Below are 12873 nucleotides of genomic sequence, written 5' to 3' on the forward strand. Positions count from 1 at the left end.
AAATAAATAAATAAATAAATAAATAAATAAATAAATAAATAAATAAAATCTTAGAAAAGAAGAAAAAAAGATGCCCCAGGATGTCTGTGGAGCAGTCTTCCTACCTCCAATCTGAAGAAATTCCTCTTTATCAGAGCTCATTGCAGATATGAAATGAGGAAGCAGAATGCCGGCTCTCATAGCTGAGCCACTGGTGGTCTTTTCTGGCCTCCTATCTCTCCCTGTTCTCTACACATGAGAGGAAAGATTCCCATGAGCCAGGTTCTTTGAGCAGCTCAGGGACACATAGATCAGGGGCTACACATCACCAGTTAAAAATAACAGTTTAATAAGAACCAGCAAGACAAGAATGCATCAAAATGCAGGGACAGAATGTTTTCTCTTGTACATTCCAATCAGGGAACCAAAAACTTTTAGAGCCTGAAAGGACTCATTGCATCACTCTGAGTCAGGGCAGGCAACTGGTATCCCCCAGAGTAGAGTTTCCTACCTGAACTTGTGGACTTCCCTTAGAAAGCCACAGGCTCAGGATGTGGGTGTGAGCACCAGAACATGACTGGATATGGGAAGACGCACACCTGACGCATTCGTGTTCACCCCTATCTGGGCTATGGGACTGCCCTCCTCACTTCTCAGATGGTGGCAATGCCTAGACACCTGCCTTCAAGATGGGATGGAATGGAGTGGGGGACAGGTGGGAATGAGGCATACAGGAGGGGAATACATGACAATTTGAAATTCTCAACCTCAGTCATGCTTCCTTAAAGCAGCTGGGATCCAGTCACGCCATCAGCAGCTCTCCTTGCCATGCTCACCCAGCCACGATTCTCCATGAGATACACAAGCAAATGCAGGGACCCGTTAGGGATACCTCTCAGGCATAGAGGGGCTGGACGGTAGTCACAACACCACCTTTTTCTTTTTCATGATAAAATTTACTTTCCCCCTGGCGAGGGGAGGAAGATGGTAGAGGAATAGGGACCCTAGTTTCATCTGATCCCTGGAATTTGGCTAGTTAGCTATCAAATCATTCTGAACAATTGCAAACTCAACCAGATATCAAAAAAAAAAAAAAGAATTGCTGCAAGTCTACAAATAGAAAACAGACCACTTTTTGCAAGAATGACAAGACAGAAGAACTCACCCCAAAAAAGAGAACAAAAGGCAGTACTCACTGCCAGGGACTTAATCAATATGGATATAAGTAAGATGTGGGAACTCGAATTTAAAATAATGATTATAAAGACACTAGCTGAGCTTGAAAAAAGCATAGAAGACACTAGAGAAAGGGTTCTGGAGAAATAAAAGAACTAAAATCTAATCAGGTTGAAATAAAAAAGCTATTAATGAGATGCAGTCATTGATGGATGCTCTTACTGCTAGGATAAACGAGGCAGAAGAAAGAATCAGTGTTATAGAAGATAAAATTATAGAGAATAAAGAAACAGAAAAAGAGAGATAAACAACTACTGGATCACAAGGGGAGAATTCCAGATATCAGTGATGCAATAAAGTGAAACAATGTTGGAATAACTAGGGTCCCAGAGGAAGAGGAAAGGGGGGAGCAGAAGGTTATTTGAGCAAATTATAGCTGAGAACTTCCTTAATCTGGGGAAGGAAACAGGCATTCAAGTCCAGGAGACAGAGAACCCCCCTCAAAATCAATAAAAATAGGTCAACACCTCGGCATACACTAGTGAAGCTGGCAAATTTCAGTGATAAGGAGAAATTCCTGAAAGCAGCTCAGGCAAGAGGTCCTTAACCTACAAGGGTAGAAACCTAAGGTTGGCAGCAGAACTATCAACAGAGACCTGGCAGGTCAGAAAGGATTGGCATGATATATTCAGGGTGCTAAATGAGAAAAATATGCACCAAGAATGCTTTATCCTGCAAGGCTGTCATTCAGAATAGAAGGAGAGATAAAGAGCTTTCAGGACAAACAGAAACTAAAAGAATTTCTGATCACTAAACCAGCCCTGCAAGAAATATTAAAGAGGATCCTTTAAGTGAAGAGAGAACCCAAAAGTAACAAAGACCAGAAAGGAATAGAGACAATATACAGAAACAGGGACTTTACAGGTAATACAATGGCACTAAATTCATATCTTTCAATAATTACTCTGAATGTAAATGGGCTAAAAGCCCCAATCAAAAGACACAGGTTATCAGATTGGATAAAAAAGCAAGACCATTCCAAAAGCGGACTACAAGAGACTCATTTTAGACCCAAAGACTCTTCCAGATTGAAGGTTGAGGGGGTGGAAAATATTTATCACATTAATGGACATCAAAAGAAAGCTGGGGTAGCAATCCTTATATCAGTTAAAAATAGAGCTACCCTGTGACCCATAAATTGCACTCCTGGGTATTTACCCTGAAGATACAGATGTAGTGAAAATAAGAGCTACATGGACCCCAATGTTCATAGCAGCAATGTCCACAATAGCCAAACTGTGGAAGGAGCCAAGATGCCCTTCAACATGTGAATGGATAAAGAAGATGTGGTCCATATATACAATGGAATATAACTCAGCCATCAGAAAGGATGAATACTCACCATTTGCATTGACATGGATGGAACTGGAGGGCATTATGCTAAGTGAAATAAGTCAAGCAGAGAAAAACAATAATTATATGGTTTCACTTATTTGTGGAACATAAGGAATAGCATGGAGGACATTAGGAGAAGGAAGGGAAAAATGAAAATGAAAGGGGGAAAATCAGAGGGGGAGACAAACCATGAGAGACTCTGGACTCTGGGAAACAAAATGAGGTTTTCAGAGGGGTGGGGTTTGGGAGGGATGAGTTAGCCCAGTGATAGGTATTAAGGAGGGCTTGTATTGCAATGAGCAGTCGGTGTTACACGCAAACAATGAATCATGGAACACTACATCAAAAACTAATGATGTACTGTATGGTGACTAACATAACGTAATAAAATAAAATAAAAACTAATGAAGTACTCAATGGTGACTAACATAATATAATAAAAAATATAAATAAATAAATATATATATGCCATGTTCCTGGATAAGCAATCTCAACATTTAAAAGATTAATTTAGGGACGCCTGGGTGGCTCAGTCAGTTAAGTGTCTGCCTTCGGCTCAGGTCATGATCCCAGGGTCCTGGGATCGAGTCCCGCATCGGGCTCCCTGCTCCGCGGGGAGCCTGCTTCTCCCTCTGCCTCTGCCTCTCTCTCTATCTATCTCTCATGAATAAATAAATAAAATCTTTAAACAAAAGAAAAAAAATAATAAAAAAATAAAAGATTAATTTATTTCTAATTAATTCAAAAATAAAATATAATTCTAATAAACATTCAAATAGAAAAAGAAAAATTAGATTTAGTCACCATACAATACATCATTAGTTATTGATATAGTGATCCATGATTCATTGTTTTCGTATAACACCCAGTGCTCCATGCAGTACGTGCCCTCCTTAATACCCATCACCAGACTAACCCATCCCCCCACCCCCCTCCCCTCTAAAACCCTCAGTTTGTTTCTCAGAGTCCATAGTCTCTCATGGTTCATCTCTCCCTCCGATTTCCTCCCCTTCATTTTTCCCTTCCTTCTACTGTCCTCCATGCTATTCCTTATGTTCCACAAATAAGTGAAACCCTATGATAATTGACTTTCTCTTCTTGACTTATTTCACTTAGCATAATCTCCTCCAGTCCCATCCATGTTGATGTAAAAGTTGGGTATTCATCTTTTCTGATGGCTGAGTAATATTCCATTGTATATATGGACCACATCTTCTTTATCCATTCATCTGTTGATGGGCATCTCAGCTCTTTCCACAGTTTGGCTATTGCGGATATTGCTGCTATGAACATTGGGGTGCATATGGCCCTTCTTTTCACTACATCTGTGTCTTTGGGGTAAATACCCAGCAGTGCAATTGCTGGGTCATAGGGTAGCTCTATTTTTAAATTTTTGAGGAACCTCCACACTGTTTTCCAAAGTGGCTGTACCAACTTGCATTCCCACCAACAGTGTAAGAGGGTTCCCCTTTCTCCACAACTCTCCAACATTTGTTGTTTCTTGCCTTGCCAATTTTTCCATTCTAACTGGTGTAAGGTGGTATCTCAATGTGGTTTTGATCTGAATTTCCCTAATGGCTCATGATGATGAAAATATTTTCATGTGTCTCTTAGCCATTTGTATGTCTTCTTTGGAGAAGTGTCTCTTCATGTCTTCTGCCCATTTTTTGACTTGATTATTTGTTTTTTGTGTGTTGAGTTTGAGAAGTTCTTTATAGATCTTAGATACCAGCCCTTTATCTGTAGTGTCATTTGCAAATATCTTCTCCCATTCTGTGGAAAGACTCCACCCCCAAATTACTAGAACTCATACAGCAATTCAGTAATGTGGCAGGGTACAAAATCAGTACAGAAATCAGTTGCTTTCTTATACACTAACAGCGCAACTGTAGAAAGAAAAATTAGAGAAATGATTCCATTTACAATAGCACCAAAAACCATAAGATACCTCGGAATAAACCTAACCAAAGAGGTAAAGGATCTATACTCTAGGAACTACAGAACACTCATGAAAGAAATTGAAGAAGACACAAAAAGATGGAAAAATATTCCATGCTCATGGATCAGAAGAATAAACATTGTTAAAATGTCTATGCTACCCAGAGCAATCTATACCTTCAGTGCCATCCCGATCAAAATTCCAGTGACATTTTTCAAAGTGCTGGAACAAACAATCCTAAAATTTGTATGGAATCAGAAAAGACCCCGAATCGCCAAGGAGATGTTGAAAAAGAAAAACAAAGCTGGGGGGCATCACAATGCCCAATTTCAAGCTATATTACAAAGCTGTGATCACCAAGGCAGCATGGTCCTGGCACAAAAACAGACATAGAGACCAATGGAACAGAATAGAGAACCCAGATATGGACCCTCAACTCTATGGTCAAATAATCTTTGACAAAGCAGGAAAAAACATGCAATTGAAAAAAGTCTCTTCAATAAATGGTGCTGGGAAAATTGGACAGCTATATACAGAAGAATGAAACTCGACCATTCTCTAACACCATACACAAAGATAAACTCAAAATGGATGAAAGACCTCAATGTGAGACAGGAATCCATCAAAATCCTAGAGGAGAACATAGGCAGTAACCTCTTTGACATCGGCCACAGCAACTTCTTTCAAGATACATCTCCAAAGGCTAGTGAAACTAAAGCAAAAATGAACTTTTGGGACTTCATCAAGATAAAAACCTTCGGCACAGCAAAAGAAACAGTCAACAAAATGAAAAATTGATTTTAAACCAAAGACTGTAATAAGAGTTGAAGAAGAACACTGTATCATAATCAAAGGGTCTATCCAACAAGAAGATGTAATAATTTTAAATATTTATGCCCCTAACTTGGGAGTAGCCAATTTTATAAACTAATAAATAACAAAATTATACAAATACATTGATAATAATACAAAAATAGTGGGGGACTTTAACAACTCACTCACAGCAATGGACAGATTATCTAAGCAGAAGATCAACAAGAAAACAAGAGCTTTGAATGACACACTGGACCAGATGGACTTCACAGATATATACAGAGAATTCCATCCTAAATCAATAGAATACTCATTCTTCTCGGGTGCACATGGAACATTCTCCAGAATAGATCACATAGTGAGTCACAAATCAGGTCCAACCAGTACCAAAATATTGGGATTATTCCCTGCCAATTTTCAGACCATAATGCTTTAAAACTTAATTCATTCACAAAAGGAAATTTGGAAGGAAAACAAATACATGGAATTTAAAGAGCATCCTACTAAAAAATGAATCAGTCAAGTAGGAAATTAAAGAAAAATTTTTAAAATATATGAAAGCAAATGAATATGAAAACACACTCTTCAAAACCTTTGGGATGCTGCAAAGGTGGTCCTAAGAGGGAAGTACATAGCACTACAAGACTTCCTCAAAAAACAAGAAAAATCTCAAACACACAACCTAACATTATACCTGGAAGAGCTGAAGAAAAAAAACATCAAATAAAGCCTAAACCCACCAGGAGAAAAGAATTAATAAAGATTAGAGCAGAAATGAATGAAATAGAAACCAAAAGAACAGTAGAACAGATCAACGAAACTAGGAGCTGGTTCTTTGAAAGAATTAATAAGATTGATAAACTTGAATAGCCAGACTGTTGGAAAAGAAAGGAGAAATGACACAAATTAATAAAATCATGACTGAAAGAGGAGAGCTCTAACCAACACCAAAGAAATACAATTATAAGAACATATTATCAGCAACTATATGCCAACAAATTAGGCAAACTGGAAGAAATGGATGCATTCCTAGAGATGTATAAACTACCAAAACTGAAAAAGGAAGAAATAGAAAACCTGAACAGACCCATAACCAGGAAGGAAATTGAAGCAGTAATCAAAAATGTCCCAACAAACAACACTCCAGGGCTGGTGGCTTCCCAGGGGAATTCTACCAAAGATTTAAAGAAGAAATAATACCTATTCTTCTAAAGCTGTTTCAAAAATGTGAAATGGAAGGAAAACTTCCAAACTCTTTTAATGAGGCCAGCATTACCCTGATGCCAAAACCAAAGATGCCACCAAAAAATGGAAAATTACGGACCAATATCCCTAATAAACATGGATACTAAATTCTCCCCAAGCTACTAACCAATGTACCAACAGTACATTAAAAGGATTATTCACCACCACCAATGGGATTTATTCCTGGACTGAACTGTGGTTCAATATGCATAAATCAGTCAATGTGATACACTACATTAATAAAAGAAAGGAAAAGAACCATATGCTCCTCTCAGTGGTTGCAGAAAAAGCATTTGACAAAGTACAGAATACTTTCTTGATTAAAACTCTCCATGGTGGGCGCCTGGGTGGCTCAGTTGGTTAAGCGACTGCCTTCGGCTCAGGTCATGATCCCGGAGTCCCGGGATCGAGTCCCGCATCGGGCTCCCTGCTCGGCGGGGAGTCTGCTTCTCCCTCTGACCCTCCCCCACTCATGTACTCTCTCTCTCTCTCTCATTCTCGCTCTCTCAAAATAAATAAATAAATCTTTAAAAAAAAAAATTCTCCATGGTGTAGGGATAGAGGGAACATACCTCAATATCATAAAAGACATATATGAAAAGCTCACAGAAAATATCATTCACAACAGGGGAAACCTGAGAGCTTTTCCCCTAAGGTCAGGAAAACGACAGGGATGTCCACTCTCACCACTCTTGTTCAACATAGTACTAGAAGTCCTAGCATCAGAAATCAGACAATAAAAATAAATAAAACACATCCAGATCAGAAAATAAGAAATCAAACTCTCACTCTTCACAGATGACAAGATACTCTGTGGAAAACCCAAGACTCCACCCCAAAATTGCTAGAACTCACACAGGAATTCAGCAAAGTGGCAGGATATAAAATCAATGCACAGAAATCAGTTGCAATTCTATACACTAACAATGAGACCAAAGAAAGAGAAATTAAGGAATGATCCCATTTACAATTGCACCAAAAGCCATAAAATATCTAGGAATAAACCTAACCAAAGAGGCAAAGGATCTGTACTCTGAAAACTATAGAACACTTATGAAAGAAATTGAGAAAGACACAAAGAAATGGAAAAACATTCCATGGTCATGGATTGGAGGAACAAATATTGTTAAAATATCTATGCTACCTACAGCAAACTACACATTCAATACAATCCCTATCAAAATACTCTCAACATTTTTCACAGAGCTGGAACAAACAATCCTAAAATTTGTATGGAACCAGAAAAGACCCTGAATAGCCAAAGGAATATTGAAAAAGGAACCAAAGCTGGAGACATCACATTTCAGACTTCAAGCTATATTACAAAGCTGTGACCATCAATACAGTATGGTACTGGCACAAAAACAGACACATAGATCAATGGAACAGAATAGAGAATCCAGAAATGGACCCTCAACTCGGTAGTCAACTAATCTTTGACAAAGCAGGAAAGAATATTCAATGGAAAAAAGACAGTCCCTTCAACAAAAGGTGTTGGGAAAATTGAACAGCCACATGCAGAAAAATGAAACTGGACCACTTTCTTACACCATACACAAAAATAAACTCAAAATGGATAAAAGATGTAATATGAGACAGGAACCCATCAAAATCCTAGAGGAGAACAAAGGCAGCAACCTTTTGACATCTGCCACAACAACTTCTTACTAGACTTGTCACCAGAGGCAAGGGAAACAAAAGCAAAAATGAACTATTGGGACTTCATCAAGATAAAAAACTTTTGCAGAGCAAAGGAAACAGTCAACAAAACCAAAAGACAATCTACAGAATGGGAGAAGATATTTGCAAATGCCTTATCAGATAAAAGGCTAGTACCCAAAATCTATAAAGAACTTATCAAACTCGGGCACCTGGGTGGCTCAGTTGGTTAAGCGACTGCCTTCGGCTCAGGTCATGATCCTGGAGTCCCAGGATCGAGTCCTGCATCGGGCTCCCTGCTCAGCAGGGAGTCTGCTTCTCCCTCAGACCCTCCCCCTCTCATGTGCTCTCTTTCTCATTCTCTCTCTCAAATAAATAAATAAAATCTTTAAAAAAAAAAAAAGAACTTATCAAACTCAACACCCAAAGAACAAATAATCCAGTCAGACATACAAATGGTCAACAGACATATAAAAAAAGTGCTCAACATGACTCAGCATCAGGGAAATACAAATCAAAACCACAATGAGAAACCACTTCACACCAGTCAAAATGGCTAAAATTAACAAGTCAGGAAATGACAAATTGGCAAGGATTTGGAGAAAGGGGAACCCTCTTACACTGCTGGTGGGAATGCAATCTGGTGCAGCCACTCTGGAAAACAGTATGGTAGCTCCTCAAAAAGTTGAAAATAGAGCTACCCTACAACCCAGCAATTGCACTACTAGGTATCTGCCCCAAAGATACAAATGTAGTGATCTGAACAGGCACCTGCACCCCAGTGTTTATAGCAGCAATGTCCACAATAGCCAAGATAAGGAAAGAGCCAGATGTCCATCGACTGATGAATGGATATAGAAGATGTGGTGTGTGTATATATATATATATATATATAATATATATATATATATATATATATATATATATATTATAGATACACAATGGAATATTACTCAGCCATCAAAAAATTTAATCTTGTCATTTGCAACAATGGATAGAACTGGAGGGTATTATGCAAAGCAAAATAAGTCAATCAGAGAAAGACAATTATCATATGATTTCAGTCAAATGTAGAAGTTAAGAAACAAAACAGAGGAGCATAGGAGAAGGGAGGGGAAATTAAGATAAAATCAGAGAGGGAGACAAACCATAAGACACCCTTTATCGTAAGAAACAAACTGAGTGTTGCTGGAGGGGAGGGAGGTGTGGGATGGGGTAAATGGGTGATGGGCATTAAGGAGGGCATGTGATGTAATGAGCACTGGGTGTTATATAGAACTGATGAATCACTGAACTCTACATCTGAAACTAATAATGCAACATACATTAATTAATTGAATTTAAATAAAATAAAATTTTTAAAAAATTTACTTTCCCCCCAAATATTAAATGAAACATGGATACTTAGAAGAGAAAGAAAATGTAAAAAATGAAAACAAAGAAAATCACCCATAAGTCCACTACGCAGACTACTGGGAAATTTTAGGTATTTTTTTCTTATCTTTTCAAATGTATTAGGAATAAATTTTCTGGGTGAGCTCATGCTAGGAAGAGAGCCTGAGCTTCCAGGACCTGGGTGTTTCTTCCCTCCTGTTGCTTCCACTACTTCTCCCTTTCCTTGTGCTATGAGAATATCACAGTAATGACAGCAGTGACCATGAAAATAGCTTGTGTTTGACAGTCTGCTCTGTACTAGTCCTTACGTGTTCTTCTCACACGTGAATTTTAAATCTCACTCCAACCATGTAGGGTAGGTACAATGATTACCCCCAATCTACAGACTAACAAACTGAGCCATGGAGAGGAGAACATCTCCCCGCCATCACCTCCCTCCACTGTCTCCGCACCCCTGCACCATCCCAAGCCCCTGTACCATCACAGCTCTCCAACCGGCTGGTGAACATCTCCCCGGACGAAGAAATGAATCCCGGGGAGCAGCGACAGGTGGTGGCATTGACACACGTGGATTTCGGAGGGCACCAGCGAGCACAGTCTGTGGAGGCAGAGGTTGTGGGGACAGAGACCACAGTCAGAAGACTCAAGAAATGGAGGGAGCCAGCTGCCAGCTGGGGGTCCAGGAGCAGAGGAGGGGAGGTGGAGGAAGGAGAGGGATGGCTGCCATTGGAAGAAGAAAAGATAGAAATCTCTGGACGTTTGGGGAGGTAAAAGAAGTCTCTGTTATCTCCAGAAGACCAGAGCCTCACTTGAAGAATATGCCCCCCTTTTCCCCTTGCTGGCGTGAGGACCCAGACCCCTTCATGCACCCCCAGCTTCTGTCACCAGTGGGGCTGGCTGGGCAGACTCACCACTAGTCTTCTGGGCTGCAGCTCCCAATGGCAGCAGCAGCAGCATCAAGAGTCCTGGGGCAGGAAAAAAAGAGAGGAGATGGAGCTCCAGGTTCAACTCTTGTCCTCACGGCCATTGCATCCTGGGAGGTGGCTCTGATGCTGTGGCCCGTGGCTCTCCCAAGGCTCTAGTAATTTATGAAGATTTGAGGACCACTCCTCTTCCCTCCCTCTCCTCAGACTCCCTGAGGAATCAGTCAGTGCTACAGGTAAGGGGACAGAATATACACAGGTGATGTCAGGGACACAACATAGAAATTCCAGCCTCTCCCAATGGAGGGGGTAAATATTTTTTTAAGAAATATTTATTTATTTTAGAGAGAGAGGAGAGAGAGCACAGCTGGGGAGGGGGGGGCAGAGAGAGAGAAGCAGACTTCCCACTGAGCAGGGAGCCTGACACGGGGCTGGATCCCAGGACCCAGGGATCATGGCCTGAGCCGAAGGCAGATGCTTAACCAACTGAGTCACCCAGGTGCCCTGGAGGGGGTAAATCTTGAAGCACAAAGTCCACAGATGGGTGTGTGCTCTGTCCACAGCCAGGTCCTTTGTTCTCTGGCAATGGCAGAAGTCTACCTTGAGGATTTCTCTTCCAGGATCACTCCCCTCTGTTTAACCCACATGTTTTGGGGCACACAAGAAGAGCATGGGTTTGGGAGTCAGCCAGCCCCAAGTCTGAGTCCCAGCTCACAGTGGTATTGGTCGGGCAGGGAGCCATGGAATCACAAGAGGGGGAGCTGATGATAGGTGAGGGGTGAGAACCATCACACTGGCGGTTTGAGCCACCATCTCCTGGTTAAGTGGCCTCTCCAGGTGCAGCACCCATGGCTTCTATGGTTCCTTCCAAGTGAGCTCCTGGCCATCCTACAGTGCACTGAGGGCAACAAGCTTTCCCTTTATCTCCCAGTCTGGTCCTGAGTGATGGGTCACTGGGCAGGCATCATGGTATGAAAACCACTGCAGGTGTGAAGGAATCTACCCTACAGGCAATCTCCTGGCCACCTGTTAGAGTCTGTCATTCCGTTCATGGGATGCATGATGCTGCTGCGAAAATCATTCTTTAAATGAGATTGACAGCGAAATCAGTAGACTCTGAGTAAAGCTGATATTCTGGGTGGGCCTCATCTAATCAGTTGAAGACCTTAAGAGGGGAAAAAAGACTGACCTCTTCCAAGCAAGAGAGAATTCTGCTTCCAGACTGACTTCAGACTTGAGATCAAGATCAATGTCCCTGGAAACATCCCTGGGTTTCCAACCTGCCCTACAGATTTTGGACTTCCCAACTTTAACAATCTCATAAACCAATTTCTTAAACTAACACATTCTTTCTCATCTCCCTATTCACACACATATATACACATATATATACACACACACTTATATATACATCTCTATACATATATGTACATATACCAAAACTTGGTTCTGTTTCTCTGGAGAACCAGGTCTAATATAGGCCAGAAAATGAGAAAGCTCTGATAAGTCCCAAAGATTGCCCTAGAAATAAGTGCCACCTACTTTCTTCTCTGAGAACTTAATATAATTGAGTTAATGCCATTAAAACTTTTTCCTTGCTCTCCCTTACACAGATAGTGAAAAAAAAAAAAACAGAAATAGAGCAAAAACCAGAAATAAAGCAAAGAACAGAGAAAATTCTCAAACGGGATAGAGTTTCCAGGTAGCTTTAGTTGCTCTATCACCATTGTTGTAATTCTGCCTACCTGGCAGCAACCTTAGATGCCCGTTCCTCATGGTGCAGACACCAGCAAGCCCAGCCACAGAGGATGCCGTCTGGTCTTGGTCTGGGTGTGCTGAAAAGACTTCCTGTTTAATTATGTCTAACTTCTTAGTAAACTGCTGCTCTGGACGCTTCTTTCTCCTGTGTTTCCCCATGATGAATATCTCTAAAACTCACCCTTCACTTTTTAAGTATTTCCTTAGCATTTCTAGTATTCCTACTGAAAGCCTCCTTGATGGTTTCTATCTTTTTGATATAGGAAGACCTCCCTAACATGAAGATAATTCCACTGGTGTTTTGGCCCCTATGAGGTCTATGGTTCAGAGTGAACAGATCATTTTTTATCTATGATTATCTAGTCACAGAATCTTTATTCTTAAGTTTTTATTTTGAAATAAGCCTAGATTGACAGGAAATTTCAAAAACAATACCTAGAGGTCCTTCCCCTGGCTTCCTGCAAAAGATATATTTTATGTATTTAGGTTCTTATGTAACAGTAGTCAAATATCTTAACCAGGAAACTGACATAGCACAATGGGAGTGTACAGTTTTGTGACATGTCATCACATGTGTGGATTCCTGTAACT

At 40.4% G+C, this 12873-nt stretch overlaps 1 protein-coding gene across 1 annotated transcript in view; it reads right to left on the reverse strand.

The window, feature by feature from the left end:
* Positions 1 to 12530, reverse strand: part of LOC110594012 (adhesion G protein-coupled receptor E2-like) — a 31614-nt gene extending 19084 nt beyond the window's left edge. Inside the window, exons 1-3 of the mRNA XM_044913010.1 lie at positions 12270 to 12530; positions 10513 to 10566; positions 10080 to 10199 (exon numbers count right to left, since the gene is read on the reverse strand). Of these exons, the coding sequence (XP_044768945.1) occupies positions 10080 to 10199; positions 10513 to 10566; positions 12270 to 12441 (346 nt within the window). The 5' untranslated portion in view covers positions 12442 to 12530. The remainder of the gene's footprint in view (positions 1 to 10079; positions 10200 to 10512; positions 10567 to 12269) is intronic.
* Between the last annotated feature and the right edge of the window lie 343 nt (positions 12531 to 12873).

The sequence above is a fragment of the Neomonachus schauinslandi genome, chromosome 1, assembly GCF_002201575.2.
Source record: "Neomonachus schauinslandi chromosome 1, ASM220157v2, whole genome shotgun sequence".
Taxonomy (NCBI): Eukaryota; Metazoa; Chordata; class Mammalia; order Carnivora; family Phocidae; genus Neomonachus; species Neomonachus schauinslandi.